Raw genomic sequence first — 19,268 nt, forward strand, 5'->3', positions numbered from 1 at the left:
GTTCTGGGGGTGTTTGGGGGTATTTTGGGGATGTTTTGGACTGTTTTAGGATGTTTTGGGGTGTTTTGGGAGTGTTTTGGGGGTGTTTAGGGGTGTTCTGGGGGTGTTTTGCGGGTGTTTTGCGGGTGTTTTGGGGGTTGCCGGGGGTGTTTTAGGGTGTTTTGGGGGTCTGTGGGAGTGTTTTGGGGTGTTTTGGGGGTTTCTAGGCGTGTCTGGAGGTGTTTTGGGGTGTTCCGGGGGTGTTTTGGGGTGTTTGGGGGGTTTCCGGGGGTGTTTTAGGGTGTTTTGGGGTGTTTTGGCCGTTTCCGGGGCTGATTTTGCCGTTTCTCCCCAGGGCGCGTGGGGCGCCCGGCGCCGGGCCCGGAAGCGCTGGAAGGAAAGTCCGTGGCTCAAACCCGCCCGGAAGCGGAAACGCCGGGAGCCCCGGGCCAAGGAGCCCCGAGGTGCTGGGGGGGCCTCGAAACCGCCCGTTTGGGGGTGGGGGGCCTTAAAACTGCCCCTATGGGTGCGGGGGAGCCTCGAAACCGCCCGTTTGGGGGTGGGGGGCCTTAAAACTGCCCCTATGGGTGCGGGGGAGCCTCGAAACCGCCCGTTTGGGGGTGGGGGGTCTTAAAACTGCCCCATGGGAGCGGGGGGGGCCTCGAAACCGCCCGTTTGGGGGGGTGGGGGGGTCTTAAAACTGCCCCCATGGGTGCGGGGGAGCCTCGAAACTGCCGTTTGGGGAGTCAAATCCTGCTCTGTGGAGGCAGAGGAGGCTCCAAATTCTCTGTTTAGGAGCGGGGGATCTTGAAACTGCCCAACGGGGAGGGGGGAGCCTCAAAACTGCTTTTTGGGGAGTCGGGTTGGTTTTTATGGGAGTGGGGGGGTTTCGAAACTGGTGTTTTTGGGAGGAGAAAAGCCTGAAAACGTGATGATGGGGGGCGGGGGGTTGAAACTGCTTTTTGGGGAGGGGGAGGGTCTGGAAACCGCCTTAGTGGGGAAGGGGGAGACTAGAAACTGCCTTTTAGGGGATGGGGGGGCTTGAAACTGTTTTTATGGGAGAAGGGGACCCAAAACCGCCTTGCATGGGGCTCAGTATGGGGGGGGGGGGCTTAAAAGCGACGGGGGGCGTGGTCGGGGGCGTGGCAGCGGAGGCCCCGCCCCTGACCCCGCCCCCTCCCCCCCAGGTCCCAGCGCGGGGGGGGGCAGCGACTACACGGAGCTGCCCCTGGGCTGCCTGGAGCTGCCGGGGAGGGGCGGCCTGTGCGCCCCGCCCACCGGTGAGGCCCCGCCCCCCTGCCGCGGAGCTCCGCCCCCTGCCGCGGAGCTCCGCCCCCCTTTTCTTGTGTCCCGCCCCTTGTAATCCTCTCCAGGCCACGCCCACTCCCTCCATTGGCCACGCCCCCTCTTTGGCTTCTCCCTGGCCCCGCCCCTGTGAAGCCCCGCCCTCTGTGGCGCCCCATAGCCCCCGCCCCTACAGGCCCCGCCGCCCTGAGGCCCCGCCCCTTGCACCAGAGAGGGCGTGGCCAAGCCCCGAGACCACATGAGGCCCCTCCCCCTTGCGAGCCCCCTCCCCTGCTCAGACCCCGCCCCTTCCAAGACTGCCCCGAGGCCCCGCCCCCACGAGGCCCCGCCCCCACGAGGCCCCGCCCTCCGCAGGGGGCGTGGCCGAGGGCGAGCGGGGGGAGGAGCTGCCGCTCTGCTCCTGCCGGATGGAGGCGCCGAAGATCGAGAGACTGAGCGAGGCGGCCCGGAACCTGTGCATGGCCACCGAGAGCGTGGACGGCCAGGTGGGGACGTTGGGGACAATGTGGGGACATTGGGGACACCATGGGGACACGGGGACACCCACCTGTGCATGGCCACCGAGAGCGTGGACGGGCAGGACATTGGGGACAATGAGGGGACATTGGGGACACCATGGGGACACGGGGACACCGTGGGGACACGGGGACACCCACCTGTGCATGGCCACCGAGAGCGTGGACGGGCAGGTGGGGACAACGAGGGGACATTGGGGACAATGAGGAGACATTGGGGACACGGGGACACTGCGCTGTGCATGGCCACCGAGAGCGTGGATAGGCAGGTGGGGACATTGGGGACAATGTGGGGACATTGGGGACACCATGGGGACACCATGGGGACACGGGGACACCCACCTGTGCATGGCCACCGAGAGCGTGGACGGGCAGGTGGGGACATTGGGGACAATGAGGGGACAATGGGGACACCATGGGGACATGGGGACACGGGGACACCATGGGGACACGGGCACACCCACCTGTGCATGGCCACCGAGAGCGTGGACGGCCAGGTGGGGACAACGAGGGGACATTGGGGACACCATGGGGACACGGGGACACCCACCTGTGCATGGCCACCGAGAGCGTGGACGGGCAGGTGGGGGCGTTGGGGACAATGAGGGGACAATGGGGACATGGGGACACCAAGGGGACACTGGGGACACCGTGGGGTCATGGGGACACCATGGGGACGGAGGGGACACTGGGGACATGGGGGGACACCATGGGGACACTGGGGACACCGTGGGGTCATGAGGACACCATGGGGACGGAGGGGACACTGGGGACATGGGGGGGACACCAGGGAGGGACACAGGGACCTGGGGGGAGGGATGTTGGAACAGGGAAGGCGACGGGGGGACAGAGGGACATGGGGGGGACACGGGGGGGACACGGGGACACCGGGGGGGACATGGGGACGCGCGGAGGGGCTGCGGGTGTCCCCGAGGGCCCCGGCGTCCGGCCGACCCCCCCGTCCCCCCCCAGCTGAGCGGCTGCGGCAGCAGCATCCTGAAACGGGAGACGATGCGACCGTCGAGCCGCGTGCCGCTGATGGTGTTGTGCGAGAACCACCGCGCGCGCATGGTGAAACACCACTGCTGTCCGGGCTGCGGACACTTCTGTACGGCTGTGAGTGACACCGCGACACCGCGGGGACACGGGGTGTGCGAGAACCACCGCGCGCGCGTGGTGAAACACCACTGCTGCCCGGGGTGCGGACACTTCTGTACGGCTGTGAGTGACACCGCGACACCGCGGGGACACGGGGTGTGCGAGAACCACCGCGCGCGCATGGTGAAACACCACTGCTGTGCGGGGTGCGGACACTTCTGTACGGCTGTGAGTGACACCGCGACACCGCGGGGACACCGCGACACGGGGTGTGTGAGAACCACCGCGCGCGCATGGTGAAACACCACTGCTGTCCGGGCTGCGGGCACTTCTGTACGGCTGTGAGTGACACCGCGGGGACACTGTAGGGACGCTGTAGGGACACTGTGGGGACACAGGGACACATTCTTGACATGTTCCATGTCCCCAGTGTCCCCATGTCCCCTGGCTGTCCCCTAGGGCACATTCCTGGAGTGCCACCCGAAAGTGTCCCCAATGTCCCCATGTCCCCAATGTCCCCATGTCCCCTCATTGTCCCCATTGTCCCCTCATTGTCCCCAATGTCCCCATGTCCCCAATATCCCCAATGTCCCCTTATTGTCCCCATGTCCCCATAGGGGACGTTCCTGGAGTGCCACCCCGACGTGCGCATCGGGCACCGGTTCCACCGCTCCTGCGTGGCGCCGCTCAACGTCCCCGATGTCCCCATGTCCCCTCAATGTCCCCATGTCCCCATGTCTCCTCATTGTCCCCAATGTCCCCTCATTGTCCCCATGTCCCCCCATAGGGGACGTTCCTGGAGTGCCACCCCGACGTGCGCATCGGGCACCGTTTCCACCGCTCCTGTGTGGCCCCCCTCAACGTCCCCAATGTCCCCAATGTCCCCATGTCCCCAATGTCCCCTCATTGTCCCCACAGGGGACGTTCCTGGAGTGCCACCCCGACGTGCGCATCGGGCACCGCTTCCACCGCTCCTGCGTGGCGCCGCTCAATGTTCCCATGTCCCCAATGTCCCCAATGTCCCCTCATTGTCCCCATGTCCCCAACATCCCCAATGTCCCCTCATTGTCCCCAATGTCCCCTCATTGTCCCCATGTCCCCACAGGGGACGTTCCTGGAGTGCCACCCCGACGTGCGCATCGGGCACCGCTTCCACCGCTCCTGCGTGCCGGCCCGCTTGATGTCCCCGATGTCCCCATGTCCCCAACATCCCCAATGTCCCCTCATTGTCCCCATGTCCCCAATGTCCCCTCATTGTCCCCACAGGGGACGTTCCTGGAGTGTCACCCCGACGTGCGCATCGGGCACCACTTCCACCGCTCCTGCGTGGCCCTGCTCAATGTCCCCATGTCCCCAATGTCCCCATGTCCCCTCATTGTCCCCGATGTCCCCATGTCCCCTCATTGTCACCATGTCCCCAGGGGACGTTCCTGGAGTGCCACCCCGACGTGCGCATCGGGCACCGTTTCCACCGCTCCTGCGTGGCCCCCCTCAACGGCCTCATCTTCTGTCCCCATTGCGGCGAAGACGCCAGCGGCGCCCACGAGGTGACGGTGACACGGGGGGGGGGCGACGGCGCCAACCCCCCCGCGGCCCCCGAGCCGCCCCCCCCGCGCGCCGCCCCCCGCCACCCCCGCCCGCGGCCCAGGTGAGACGGGGGGGGACATGGGGACATGGGGACACGGGGGGGACACGGGGGGGGACATGGGGGGACATGGGGACATGGGGGGGGACATGGGGACACGGGGTGGACATGGGGACATGGGGAGATACGGGAACAGGGTGGGACACAGGGACATGGCGGGACATAGGGGGGACATGGGGACAGGGTGGGACACAGGACACTGGGACACTGGGGGACATGGGAATGTGGGGGGACATGGGGGGACATGGGGACATGGGGGTGGACATGGGGACACGGGGTGGACATGGGGACATGGGGAGATACGGAAACAGGTGGGACACAGGGATGTGGGGGGACATGGGACACAGGGGGACATGGGGGGACGTGGGGATATGGGGGGACATGGAAGGACATGGAGGGGACATGGGGACAGGGTGGGACACAGGACACTGGGGGACATGGGAATGTGGGGGGATACAGGGGGACACGGTGACATGGGGGGACATGGGGACATGGGGGGGACATGGGGATACAGGGGGGCGCAGGGGGACACAGGGACATGGGGGGGACACGGGGGGACATGAAGACAGGGGACATGGGGACACGGGGCGTTGTAAGGGGGTTGTTGGGGTGTTGGGGGGTCCCGGGAGGATCTGGGGGGCCATGGGGGGTTATTGGGGTCTCAAGGGGGGCTCTTGGGGGGATATGAGGGATATAGGGGGCTGGAGGAACAATATGGGGGTCCGGGAGGGGTCTATGGGGTCCTGTGGGGCCAATGGGGCTCTATAGGGCCGGGGGGAGTCTAGGGGTGCTTAGGGGGGGATCTATAGGGCACTATGGGATCTGGGGGCTCCAGGGGTCCCTGGGGGGGTCTATGGGTCTCTATGGGGTTTGGGGGCTCTAGGGGTCCTTGGGGGGGTCTCTGGGGCTCTATAGGGTCTGGGGGCTTCTCCATAGGGTCTGGGGTCTCTAGGGGTCCTTGGGGGGGTCTGCGGGGCTCTATAGGGGTCTAGGGGGTCTCAGGAGGGTCTATGGGTCTCCATAGGGGTCTGGGGGCTCCAGGGGGTCTCGGGGGGTCTCGGGGGCTCCATAGGGGTCTGGGGGGTCTCGGGGGGGTCTATGAGGCTCTATGGGGTCTGGGGGCTCTGGGGTGTCTCTGGGGCTCCATAGGGGTCTGGGGGGTCTCGGGGGGTCTCGGGGGCTCTATAGGGCTCTGGGGGCTCTGGGGGGGTTTTGGGGGGGTCTATGGGGCTCTATGGGGTCTGGGGGCTCTGGGGGGGTCTTGGGGGCTCCCTAGGGGTCTGGGGGGTCTCGGGGGGATCTATGCGGCTCTATAGGGTCTGGTGGCTCTGGGGGGGTCTCTGGGGCTCCCTAGGGCTCCCTGACCCCCCCGCCCCCCCAGCGCGCGGATGCGGGGGCAGGGCGAGGGCCGCGCCCCCCCCGCGCCCCCCCCCGAGCCCATCGACAGCTCCGGGGGGCCGGCGCTGGCGCTGCCGTCGGGGGCGGCGCTGTCGGCGCGGGGGCTGGCGCCGGGGCCGGCGCGGGACCTGCTGGAGAAGGCGCTCGTGGTGCACGAGGCCGACCGGTACGGCGCCCAACGGCCCCAAAAACCCCCGGAACGGCCCCAAACAGCCCCGGAACGGCCCGAAACAGCCCCAAAACGGCGCCGAAACCCCCCAAAACGGCCCCAAACAGCCCCGAAACGGCCCCAAACGGCCCCAAACACCCCCGGAACGGCCCCGAAAACCCCCGAATACCCGCGAAACGGCCCCAAGCACCCCCGGAACGGCCCCAAACACCCCGAAACAGCCCCAAACACCCCCAGAACGGCCCCAAACACCCCCAAAACGGCCCCAGACACCCCCGAAACGGCCCCAAACACCCCCAAATACCCCCGAAACGGCCCCAGACACCCCCGAAACGGCCCCAAATACCCCCAAAACGGCCCCAAACACCCTCAAATACCCCCAAAGCGGCCCCAAACACCCCCAAAACGACCCCAAATACCCCCAAAACGGCCCCAAACACCCCCAAAACGGCCCCAAACACCCCCGAATACCCCCGAAATGGCCTCAAACACCCCCGAATACCCCCGAAACGGCCCCAACCACCCGCAAAACGGCCCCAAATACCCCTGGAACGGCCCCGAACACCCCCGGAACGGCCCCAAATACCCCCAAAACGGCCCCAAACAGCCCCGGAATGGCCCCAAACGCCCCCGAAAACCCCCAAAATGGCTCGAAACAGCCCCAAAATGGCCCTGGGCGTCCCCAAATACCCCCAAAATGTCCCAGAACAGCCCTGGAACAGCCCCAGGCACTCCCAAATACTCCTAAAATGGCCCTGAATGCCCCAAAATATCCCCGGAACCGCCCTAAACACCCCCAGGAACCACCAAATACCCCAAAAAGATGCCGAAAGACCCCCAGGAACCCCCAGACCACCCCCAAAACACCCCCAGGATCCCCTAAGTACCCCCAGGAACCTCCAAACACCCCAGAACACCCCCAGGAACCCCCCACGCACCCCACAGGGTCCCTGAAACACCCTCTGGGACCCCTGTGAACCCCCAAACTCCCCCTTGGGACCCCCGGGTACCCCCAGGAACCCCCAAACAACCCCCTGGGACCCCCTATCCCCTCTGTGTCCCCCCCCGGGCTCCCCCAAAGCTGCTGGGGGCCCCCATAACCCCCCCAGCTGCCCCCCAACACCCCCGGCCGCCTGTTGCGCTACAGGCGGAAGAAGCTGCGGTTCCACCCGCGACAGCTCTACGTGTCGGTGAAGCAGGGGGAGCTGCACAGGGTCGTCCTCATGCTCCGTGAGTGCGAGGGGGTCCTGGAGGACCTCGGGGGGGGTGGTCTGGGGTTGTCTGAGGGTTCCTTGGAGGACTGGGGGGTCCTCGGGGGCCCCTGGAGGACCCGGGGGGTCCTTGGAGGACTTGGGGGTCTCTGGAGGACTCCAGCTGTCCCTGGAGGACCCAGGGTGTCCTCAAATGACTCTGGTGTCCCGGAGGATCCATGGTGTCCCTGGAGGACTCACAGTGTCCTTGGAGGACTGACTGTTCCCAGAGGACTCTGGGTGTCCCCAGAGGATTCAGGGTGTCCCTGGAGGACTCATGGTGTCCTTGGGGGACTCTGGGTGTCTCCGTAGGATTCAGGGTGTCCCTGGAGGACTCACAGTGTCCTTGAGGGACTCTGGGTGTCCCTGGAGGATTTGGGCTGTCCCTGGAGGACTCAGTGTCTCCAGAGCACTCTGGGTGTCCCCAGAGGACTCAGGCTGTTTCTGGAGAACTTGGGCTCTCCCTGGAGGACTCACGGTGTCCCTGGAGGACTCACGGTGTCCCCGGAGGACTCTGGATGTCCCTGGGGGACTCTGGGTGTCCTTGGAGGGCTCACAGTGTCCCTGGAGGACTCTGGGTGTCCCTGGAGGACTCTGGGTGTCCCTAGAGGACTTGGGATGTCCTCTGGAGGACTCACGGTGTCCCTGGAGGGCTCTGAGTGTCCCTGGAGGACTCCGGCTGTCCCCGGAGGACTCCGGCTGTCGCTGAGCGCCTGTTGCCGCCTGTCTCCGCAGTGGACAACCTGGACCCCAACGCGCAGAGCGACGCGCAGAGCCGCCGGACGCCGCTGCACGCGGCCGCGCAGAAGGGACACCTGGAGATCTGTCACCTGCTGCTGCAGGTGTCCCCCGCGCGTCCCCGCGTCCCCAAGGGTGTCCCCATGGTGTCCCCGCGTCCCCAAGGGTGTCCCCATGGGGTCTCCGTGTCCCCCTGGGTGTCCCCGTGTCCCCCAGGATGTCCCCATGTCCCCCATGGTGTCCGCATGTCCCTCAGGGTGTCCCTGTGTCCCCACGGGGTGCCCATGTCCCCCAGGGTGTCCCCATGTCCCCCAGGATGTCCTCATGTCCCCACCCTGTTCCCCATGGTGTCCCCGTGTTCCCCTGGGTGTCCCTTTGTCCCCACGGGTGTTCCTTTGTCCCCATAGTGTCTTTGGGTGTCCCCATGGCATCAACATGTCCCCCAGGATGTCCCCGTGTCCCCACCAGTGTCCCCACAGTGTCCCCTTGGTGTTCCCCACCCTGTTCCCCATGGTGTCCCCATGTCCTCCAAGGTGTCCCTGTGTCCCCATAGGGTGCCCATGTCCCCCAGGATGTCCCCATGTCCCCACAGTGTCCCCTTGGTGTTCCCCAGCCTGTTCCCCATGGTGTCCCCATGTCCTCCAAGGTGTCCCTGTGTCCCCACGGGGTGCCCATGTCCCCAGGATGTCCCCATGTCCCCACAGTGTCACCTCCGTGTTCCCCACCCTGTCCCCCAGGGTGTCCCCGTGTCCCCCAGGGTGTCCCCATGTCCCCCAGGGTGTCCCTGTGTCCCTACAGGTGTCCCTTTGTCCCCATAGTGTCTTTGGGTGTCCCCATGGCATCAACATGTCCCCCAGGATGTCCCCGTGTCCCCACCAGTGTCCCCACAGTGTCCCCTTGGTGTTCCCCACCCTGTTCCCCAGGGTGTCCCCGTGTCCCCCGGGGTGTCCCTGTGTCCCCACGGGGTGCCCATGTCCCCCAGGATGTCCCCATGTCCCCACAGTGTCACCTCGGTGTTCCCCACCCTGTCCCCCATGGTGTCCCCGTGTCCCCCAGGGTGTCCCCATGTCCCCCAGGGTGTCCCTGTGTCCCCACGGGTGTTCCTTTGTCCCCATAGTGTCTTTGGGTGTCCCCATGGCATCAATATGTCCCCCAGGATGTCCCCATGTCCCCACCAGTGTCCCCACAGTGTCCCCTCAGTGTTGCCCGTCCTGTCCCCCATGGTGTCCCCATGTCCTCCAAGGTGTCCCTGTGTCCCCATAGGGTGCCCATGTCCCCCAGGATGTCCCCATGTCCCCACCCTGTCCCCCATGGTGTCCCCATGTCCCCCTGGGTGTCCCCATGTTCTCCAAGGTGTCCCTGTGTCCCCCAGGGTGTCCCCGTGTCCCCCCGACGTCCTCGTGACCCCCAGGTGTCCCCACGTCCCCCAGTGTCCCCATGTCTCCCTGGGTGTCCCCCGGTGTCCCCACGTCCCCCGATGTCCCCCTGTCCCCAGGTGTTCCCTGGGTGTCCCCATGACCCCGTGGTGTCCCCGGGGTGTCCCCGCGTCCCCCTCACACCCCCCCCGTGTCCCCAGGCGGGCGCCAACATCAACGCGACTGACAAGCTCCGGCGGACGCCGCTCATGGAGGCTGTAGCCAACAACCACGTGGAGGCCGCGCGGTACATGGTGAAACGGGGCGGCTGCGTCTACAGCAAGGTGCGCCCGTGACGTCACGGTGACGTCACCGGGGGGGTAGTGATGTCACCGGGGAGGCGGTGACGTCGCCGGGGACGCCTGGTGACGTTGTTGCCGCCTGTAGGAGGAGGACGGTTCCACCTGTCTGCACCACGCGGCCAAGAACGGCAACCTGGAGATGGTCGACCTGTTGTTGGCCACCGGGCAGGTGGACGTCAACGCGCAGGTGACACCGCGGGGGACACGGAGCGGGGACACGGGGTGACAGGGGAGGTGACACAGGGGGACATGGGGGTGACATGGGGGTGATGGGGTGACACAGGGTGACAAGAGGGTGACATGGGGACATGGGAGTGACAGGGGAGGTGACACAGGGGGACATGGGGGTGACATGGGGGGACACAGGGTGATATGAGGGTGACATAGGGGGATATGGGAATGACATGGAGGTGATGGGGACACAGGGTGACATAAGGGTGACATAGGAGTGACGGGGTGACACAGGGTGACAAGAGGGTGACATGAGGACACGGGGGTGACGGGAGGTGGCATAGGGGGACATGGGGGTGACATGGAGGGACACAGGGTGATATGAGGATGACATAGGGCGACATGGTGACATGAGGGTGACATAGAGGGATATGGGAATGACATGGGGGTGACGAGGGGGACATGGGGTGACATAAGGGTGACACGGGGGATATGAGAGTGACATAGGAGTGACGGGTGACACAGGGTGGCAAGAGGGTGACATGGGGACATGGGAGTGACAGGGGAGGTGACACAGGCGGACATGGGGGTGACATAGAGAGACACGGTGACATGAGGGTGACACAGGGGGATATGGGAATGACATGGAAGTGACGAGGGGGACACAGGGTGACATAAGGGTGACATGGGGGATATGAGAGTGACATAGGAGTGACGGGTGACACAGGGTGACAAGAGGATGACATGGGGACATGGGAGTGACAGAGGAGGTGACACAGGGGGACATAGGGGTGGCATGGAGGGACACAGGGTGATATGAGGATGACATAGGGGGACATGGTGACATGAGGGTGACATAGAGGGATATGGGAATGACATGGGGGTGACGGGGACACGGGGTGACATGAGGGTGACATAGGGGGACATAGGGGTGACAGGGGAGGTGACACAGGGGAACATGGGGGTGACATGAGGGTGATGGGGGGACAGGGTGACATGGGGGTGACGTGGGTGACATAGAGTGACATAGGGAGATATAAGGGTGACATGGGGTGACACAGGTGACATGGGGTGACGCGGGATGGCACGGGGGTAACATGAGACTGACACAGGGTGACATGTGGGGACGTAGGGGTGACACGGGGTGATGGGGGGGGCCATGAGATGACAAGGGGGGATATGGGGTGACATGGGGGTGACACCAGGTGACACCGGGTGACATGGGATGACATGGGGGGTAACATGAGACTGACACAGGGTGACATGTGGGGACATAGGGGTGACACGGGGTGGGGGGGCACGAGATGACAAGGGGGGATAGGGGGTGACGTGGGGGTGACACTGGGTGACACGGGGTGACATGGGGGTAACATGAGACTGACACAGGGTGACATGTGGGGACATAGGGATGACACAGGGTGATGTGGGCGGCCATGAGGTGACAAGGGGGGATATGGGCTGACGTGGGGGTGACACCGGGTGACACCGGGTGACACCGGCGCAGGACAACGGCGGCTGGACCCCCATCATCTGGGCGGCCGAGCACAAGCACATCGAGGTCATCCGGCGGCTGCTGACGCGCGGCGCCGACGTCACCCTCACCGACAACGTGAGCGCGGGGTCCCCGCAACACCCCGAAAAGGCGGTTTCGAGGCCCCCGGTTGCCCAATGGGGGCGGTTTCAAGGCCCTCGTTCCCAAAAGGGGCAGTTTCAAGCATCCCCCCGCCCCCAAAATGGGCCCTTCTGATCTCCCCCGCCTCCACCTTGGTGATTTCAAGCCCCCCATCCCTAAAAAGGGGCAGTTTCAAGCCCCCCATCCACCAAAAAGGCAGTTTCGAGCCTCCCCGTCTCCAGGAAGGGTCTGTTTTGAGCCATCCACCCCCCCCCTTTGTCGGTTTCAAGGCTCCCTCACCCCCCGTTTGGTGGTTTCAAGCCCCCCGACCCCTCAAAGTGTCCGTTTCAAGGCCCCCCCGTGCCCCGTTCGGCGGTTTCAAGCCCCCCAACCCCTCAAATTGTCAGTTTCAAGGCTCCCCTGTGCCCCGTTTGGCGGTTTCAAGCCCCCCCCCCAACCCCTCAAAGTGTCCGTTTCAAGGCCCCCCGGGCCCCGTTTGGGGGTTTCAAGCCCCCCGACCTCTCGAAGTGTCCGTTTCAAAACCCCCCCCCAAATTGTCCGTTTCAAGGCCCCCCCCGCCCCCCGTTTGGTGGTTTCAAGCCCCCCCCACCCCTCAAAGTATCCGTTTCAAGGCCCCCCCGTGTCCCCCGTGGCGGTTTCAAGGGCCCCCCCCCCCCCAAATTGTCGGTTTCAAGCCCCCCCCCCCCCCCGCAGGAGGAGAACATCTGCCTGCACTGGGCGTCGTTCACGGGCAGCGCCGAGATCGCCGAGGTGCTGCTGAACGCGCAGTGCGACCTGCACGCCGTCAACTTCCACGGGGACACCCCGCTGCACATCGCGGCGCGCGAGAGCTACCACGACTGCGTCACGTGAGCGCGGGGGGCAGCGGGGCGCTGTGGGGCTGGGGGACGGGGACAACGGGGGAGCCCCGGGGGCCTGGGACCCGATTATGGGGGTCCCGGACGCCTGGGCCCCAAAGGAGGGAGTCCAGGATGCCTGGGCCCTAATACCCCAATGGAGGGAGCCCCAGACGCCTGGGCCCTGGGGAGGGAGCCCCAGATGCCAGGACCCTTCCCGGACGCCTGGGCCCCCCCAGACGCCAGGGCCCCAATGCGGGGAGCCCCAGACCCCTGGGCCCCTCCCGGATACCTGGGCCCCAATGGGGGGAGTCCCGGACGCCTGGGCCCCCCCGGACGCCCTGGGCCCTGATGGGGGGAGTCCCGGACGCCTGGGCCCTAAAGGAGGGAGTCCCAATCACCTGGGCCCCAATGCCCCAATGGGGGGAGCCCCGGACGCCTGGGCCCCCCCGGATGCCTGGGCCCCAATGGGGGGAGCCCCAGACCCCTGAGCCCCTCCCGGACGCCTGGGCCCCAATGGGGGGAGCCCCAGACCCCTGGGCCCCTCCCGGATACCTGGGCCCCAATGGGGGGAGTCCCGGACGCCTGGGCCCCCCCGGACGCCCTGGGCCCTGATGGGGGGAGTCCCGGACGCCTGGGCCCTAAAGGAGGGAGTCCCAATCACCTGGGCCCCAATGCCCCAATGGGGGGAGCCCCGGACGCCTGGGCCCCAATGGAGGGAGCCCCAGACCCCTGGGCCCCCCCGGACACCTGGGCCCCAGTGAGGGGAGTTCCGGATGCCTGGGCCCCAATGGGGGGTGTCCCGGTCGCCTGGGCCCCCCCGGACGCCTGGGCCCCAATGGGGGGAGTCCCGGACGCCTGGGCCCTGATGGGGGGAGTCCCGGACGCCTGGCCCCCCCTCGGACGCCTGGGCCCCAATGCCCCAATGGGGGGTGTCCCAGACCCCTGGGCCCCAATGGGGGGTGTCCCGGTCGCCCGGGCCCCCCCGGACGCCTGGGCCCCAATGGGGGGAGTCCCGGACGCCTGGGCCCCAATGCCCCAGTGGGGGAAGTCCCGGACGCCTGGGCCCCAATGTGGGGTGTCCCAGTCGCCCGGGCCCCCCCGGACGCCTGGGCCCCAATGCCCCAATGGGGGGAGTCATGGACCCCTGGGTCCCACTGGGGGGAGTCCCGGACCCCCGGGCCCCCCCGGACGCCTGGGCCCCCCCGGACGCCTGGGCCCCCCGCAGGCTGTTCCTGTCGCGCGGCGCCGACCCGGAGCTGCGGAACAAGGAGGGCGACTCCCCCCTGGAGCTGACGGCCGAGCGCTCCGACGTGTGGGTCGCGCTGCAGCTCAACCGCAAGATCCGCCAGGGGGCGGCCGGGCGGCCGCTGCGCACAGAGAGGATCATCAGCCGGTGCGGGGGACGGGGGGGACATGGGGACATGGGGGGACAGGGGTCATGGGGACATGGGGGGGACATGGGGGGACGGGGGTACATGGGGACACGAGACATGGGGACACAGGGGGACAGGGACACGGGGGGGACACAGGGACATGGGGATAGGGGACACGGGGGGACAGGGGACACGGGGACAGCACAGGGACACAGGGACACAGGACAGGGCGCTAGGGGACATGGGACAGGGGACACGGGGACAGGGGACATGGGGATAGGGGACACGGGGGGGGACATGGGGCCATGGGGGGGACATGGGGGGACATGGGGACATGGGGGCACAGGGACACGGGGACACACGGGGACATGGGGACATGGGGGGACATGGGGAGACAGGGACACGGGGACACACGGGGACAGGGGACATGGGGATAGGGGACACGGGGGGGACATGGGGACACGGGACATGGGGACATGGGGGGACACGGGGAGACAGGGACACGGGGGGGACATGGGGACACGAGGACAGGGGACACGGGACATGGGGACATGGGACACGGGGACACACGGGACGGGGGACACAGGGGACACGGTCGATACAGGGGGACAGGGACATGGGACAGGGACACGGGACACGGGGACATGGTGGGGACACGGGGGGACACGGGGGGACACAGGGACATGGGGGGGACACGAGACACAGGACATGGGGACACGGGGACGACAGCGTGGGGATATGGGGACAGGGGACATGGGGACAGCACGGGGACGGGGATGACGCGGGGACACAGGGACAGGGGACATGGGATAGGGGACATGGAGGGGACACGGGGACAGCGCGGGGACACGGGATGGGGACACAGAGACACAACGTGGGGACACGGGGACATGGGGACACGGGGACAGCACAGGGACAGGGACAGGGGATATGGGGACACGGGGACATAGGGACAGCGTGGGGGGACAGGGACAGTGTGGGGACGTGGGACAGGGGACACGGGGACATGGGGACATGGGGATAGGGGACACGGGGACAGCGCAGGGACATGGGGACATGGGGATGCTTTGGGGACGTGATGGTGACACGATGGGGACATGGGGATGCGATGGGGACATTATGGGGACATGGGGACACAATGGGACGCGATGGGGACATGGGGACACCATGGGGACACCATGGGGACATGATGGGGACATTATGGGGACATGGGGATGCAATGGGGACACGGGAACACGATGGGGATGGCATGGGAACACGATGGGGGTGGCATTATGGGGACGCAATGGGGACACGACGGGGACACGGGGACGTGATGGGGACATTATGGGGACATGGGGACGCAATGGGGACATGATGGGGACGTTATGGGGACACCGTGGGGACGTGCGGCCCCGCGCAGGGACGTGGCGCGCGGCTACGAGAACGTCCCCATCCCCTGCGTGAACGCGGTGGACGAGGAGCCCTGTCCCGACGACTACAAATACATCGCGGAGAACTGCGAGACGTCGACCATGAACATCGACCACAACATCACGCACCTGCAGGTGGGCCTCGAAACCGCCCCCGGGGGGGGGGGGGGAACGGCTTGGGGGGGCCTCGAAACCACCCCCCAGGGGGAGAAACGGCTTCGGGGGGCCTCGAAACCGCCCCCGGGGGGGGGGGGGGAACGGCTTCGGGGGGCCTCGAAACCACCCCCCAGGGGGAGAAACGGCTTCGGGGGGCCTCGAAACCGCCCCCCGGGGGAGAAACGGCTTTGGGGGGCCTCGAAACCGCCCCCGGGGGGGGGGGGGGGGAACGGCTTTGGGGGGCCTTGAAACCACCCCCCGGGGGGGGAGAAATGGGGGGCTCCGGGCTCTGGGGGGCCTCGAAACCGCCCCCGGGGGGAGAAACGGCTTTGGGGGGCCTCGAAACTGCCCCCGGGGGGAGAAATGGGGGGTTGGGGGGCCTCGAAACCGCCCCCCGGGGGGAGAAACGGCTTTGGGGGGCCTCAAAACTGCCCCCGGGGGGAGAAATGGGGGGTTGGGGGGCCTCAAAACCGCCCCCGGGGGGGGGGGGGGCTTTGGGGGGGCCTCGAAACCACCCCCGCGGGGGGAAACAGGGGGGTTGGGGGGCCCCGAAACTGCCCTCCGGGGGGAGAAACGGGGGGTTCTGGGCTTTGGGGGGGGCCTTGAAACCACCCTTGCGGGGAGAAATGGGGAGTTGGGGGGGGCCTCGAAACCACCCTCTGGGGGGAAACGGGGGGTTGGGGGCCTTGAAACTGCTCCTGGGAGGAGAAACGAGGGGTTGGGGGGCCTTGAAACCACCCCCTGGGGGGAGACAGGGGGGTTGGGGGGGAAACGGGGGTTTGGGGGGCCTCGAAACTGCCCTCTGGGGGGAAACAGGGGGTTGGGGGGCCTCGAAACTGCCCCTGGGGGGGTTGGGGGGCCTTGAAACCACCGCCCGGGGAAACGGGGGGTTCTGGGCTTTGGGGGGGCCTAGAAACCGCCCCCGCAGAAGGGAAATGGGGGGTTTGGGGCTTTGGAGGCGCCTCGAAACCACCTCCAGGGGGAGAAACGGGGGGGTTTGGGGCTTTGGGGGGCCTTGAAACGGCTGTTTTGGGGCTGGTGACAGTGACATGTCCCCCCCCAGCACTGCACGTGCCAGGACGACTGTTCCTCCAGCAACTGCCTGTGCGGGCAGCTCAGCATCCGCTGCTGGTACGACAAGGTGAGCGGGGACAAAATGGCCGCCGGGGCCTGAAATTCATGTTGGGAGGGCTAAAATGGCCCAGAAAGGCCATTGGGGGGCCTTGAAACCACCATTGAGGTTAGGGCACCTCTGAAACTGCCCTTGGGGACCCCAAAACTGCCCCAGGGCCTCTTGAAACTAACGTTGAGGACCCTGGAACTGCCATGGGGGCCCTTGAAACCACCGTTGGGACCCTGAAACCAAGACTAGGGGCCCTTAAAACTGTTACCAGGGCTTGGACACCCCTGAAACTGCTGTGGGGAGTCTTGAAACTGCCATTGAGGACCCCCAAACTGCCCTGGGGACCCTTGAAACTGCCTTGGGGACCCTGAAACTACCCTGGGGAGCTTGAAACTGCTATTGGGGACCCTGAAAATGCCGTGGGGACCCTTGAAACCACCGTGGGGCCCCTTGAAACAGCCACTGGGGATCCCAAAACTGCCCTGGGGAGCTTGAAACTGCTGTGGGGACCCTGAAACTGCCCTGGGGCCCCTCGAAACCATCATGGGGGGATCCCGAAACTGCCCTGGGGAGCTTGAAACTGCCATTGGGGACCCTGAAACTGCTGTGGGGATCCTCGAAACCACCGTGGGGGATCCTGGAACTGCCCTGGGGACCTTGAAACTGCCGCGGGGCCCTCGAAACCGCCACTGGGGATCCCGAAACTGCCCTGGGGAGCTTGAAACTGCTGCGGGGCCCCTCGAAACCGCCACTGGGGATCCCGAAACTGCCCTGGGGAGCTTGAAACTGCCATTGGGGACCCTTGAAACCTACTGGGGACCCTGAAACTGCTGTGGGGACCCTCGAAACAACTGCGGGGCCCCTTGAAACCGCCACTGGGAATCCTGAAACTGCCCTGGGGAGCTTGAAACTGCCATTGGGGACCCTGAAACTGCCATTGGGGACCCTGAAGTGACCGCGGGGCCCCTCGAAACCGCCCCCAGGACGGGCGGCTGCTGCAGGAGTTCAACAAGATCGAGCCCCCCTGATCTTCGAGTGCAACCAGGCCTGCACGTGCTGGCGGAGCTGCAAGAACCGCGTGGTGCAGAGCGGCATCAAGTGAGTCCGGGGCGGGAGACGGCCCCGGAACCGGGAGACGGCCCCAAAACCTGAGAAACGGCCCCGAAACCCGGGAAACGGCCCCAGAACCCGGGAAACGGCCCCAAAATCCGGGAAACGACCCCGGAACCCGGGAAACGGCCCGGAACCGGGAAACGGCCCCGAAACCCGGGAAACGGCCCCAAACCCAGGAAACGGCCCCGGAACCCGGGAAACGGCCCCAAAACCTGAGAAACGGCCCCAAATCCGGGAAACGGCCCCGGAACCCGGGAAACGGCCCCAAAATCCGGGAAACGGCCCCGAATCCGGGAAACGGCCCCAAATCCGGGAAACGGCCCCGAAACCTGGGAAACGGCCCCGGAACCTGGGAAACGGACCCCAAATCCGGCAAACGGCCCCAAAATCCGGGAAACAGCCCAAAACCTGGGAAACGGCCCAAAATTCGGGAAACGGCCCCCAAACCCGGGAAACGGCCCCCAAACCCGGGACACGGCCCCGGAACCGGGAAACGGCCCCGAAACCCGGGAAACGGCCCCAAAACCCGGGACACGGCCCCGAAACCCGGGAAATGGCCCCAAATCCAGGAAACGGCCCCCAAACCTGGGAAACGGCCCCAAAACCCGGGAAACGGCCCCAAATCCGGGAAACGGCCCCGAAACCCGAGAAACGGCCCCAAATCCGGGAAACGGCCCCAAAACCCGGGAAACGGCCCCGGAACCCGGGAAACGGCCCCAAAACCCGGGAAACGGCCCCGAAACCCGAGAAACGGCCCCAAATCCGGGAAACGGCCCCAAAACCCGGGATACGGCCCCAAAACCCAGGAAACGGCCCCGAAATCTGGGAAACAGCCCCGAAACGGCCCCAAAACCCAGGAAACGGCCCCAAATCCGGGAAACGGCCCCAAAACCGGGAGACGGCCCCGGAACGGCCCGAAATGCAGGAAATGGCCCCAAAATCCAGGAAACGGCCCCGAAACGGCCCCAAAACCCGGGAAACGGCCCCAAAACCTGGGAAACGGCCCCAAAATCCGGGAAACGGCCCCAAAACAGGGAGACGGCCCCGGAACGGCCCGAAACCCGGGAAACGGCCCCGGAACCCGGGAAACGGCCCCAAAATCCAGGAAACGGCCCCGAAATGGCCCCAAAACCCGAGAAACGGCCCCAAAACCTGGGAAACATCCCCAAAACCTGGGAAACGGCCCCGAAACCTGGGAAACGGCCCCCAGATCTGGGAAACGGCCCCAAAACGGCCCAGAATGCGGGAAACGGCCCCGAAACATCCCCAAAACCTGGGAAACAGCCCCGAAACGGCCCCCAAAACCCGGGAAAAGGACCCCAAAAGCCAGGAAACGGCCCCCAAACCTGGGAAACAGCCCTGAAACCCATGAAATGGACCCAAATGGGCCCAAACAGAGCCAGGAACCCCCCAAACGGGCCCAAACGGGCCGGGGAACCCCCCAAGGACCCCCCGAACGGCCCCGAACCCCCATGAACAACCCGAGTGCCCCCCCCATAAAGAGCCCCCAAGTCACCCAAATGGCCCAAAACGGCCCCAAATGGCCCCAAAACGGCCCCAAACGTCCCCAAAACGGTCCCCGACGTGACCCCCCCCGCAGGGTCCGGCTCCAGCTCTACCGAACGGCCAAGATG

General features: G+C 66.2%; 1 protein-coding gene and 1 long non-coding RNA gene across 2 annotated transcripts; both read left to right on the forward strand.

Annotated features, from left to right (window-relative positions):
• Positions 1–334: 334 nt before the first annotated feature.
• Positions 335–19,265, forward strand: LOC148590579 (histone-lysine N-methyltransferase EHMT2-like; the record flags this gene model as incomplete). The annotated part of the gene is given in 18 exon segments (XM_088538853.1): positions 335–443; positions 1,167–1,259; positions 1,639–1,769; positions 2,772–2,915; positions 4,319–4,545; positions 5,924–6,106; positions 7,257–7,339; positions 8,095–8,201; positions 9,674–9,796; positions 9,900–10,001; positions 11,490–11,594; positions 12,312–12,466; positions 13,683–13,850; positions 15,233–15,377; positions 16,462–16,539; positions 17,505–17,544; positions 17,547–17,619; positions 19,235–19,265. Coding segments are annotated over 18 exon segments (2,097 nt in total), but the record flags the coding sequence as incomplete, so codon positions are not given.
• LOC148590580 (uncharacterized) lies at positions 3,170–3,575 on the forward strand. The gene is made up of 2 exons (XR_015914287.1): positions 3,170–3,238; positions 3,515–3,575. It is a non-coding gene; the product is annotated as an uncharacterized LOC148590580 (long non-coding RNA).
• Positions 19,266–19,268: the final 3 nt, after the last annotated feature.

Source organism: Tinamus guttatus, unplaced genomic scaffold (genome assembly GCF_059628265.1).
Source record: "Tinamus guttatus ecotype Peru unplaced genomic scaffold, ASM5962826v1 Tinamus_guttatus_pri_ptg001243l, whole genome shotgun sequence".
Classification (NCBI taxonomy): domain Eukaryota; kingdom Metazoa; phylum Chordata; class Aves; order Tinamiformes; family Tinamidae; genus Tinamus; species Tinamus guttatus.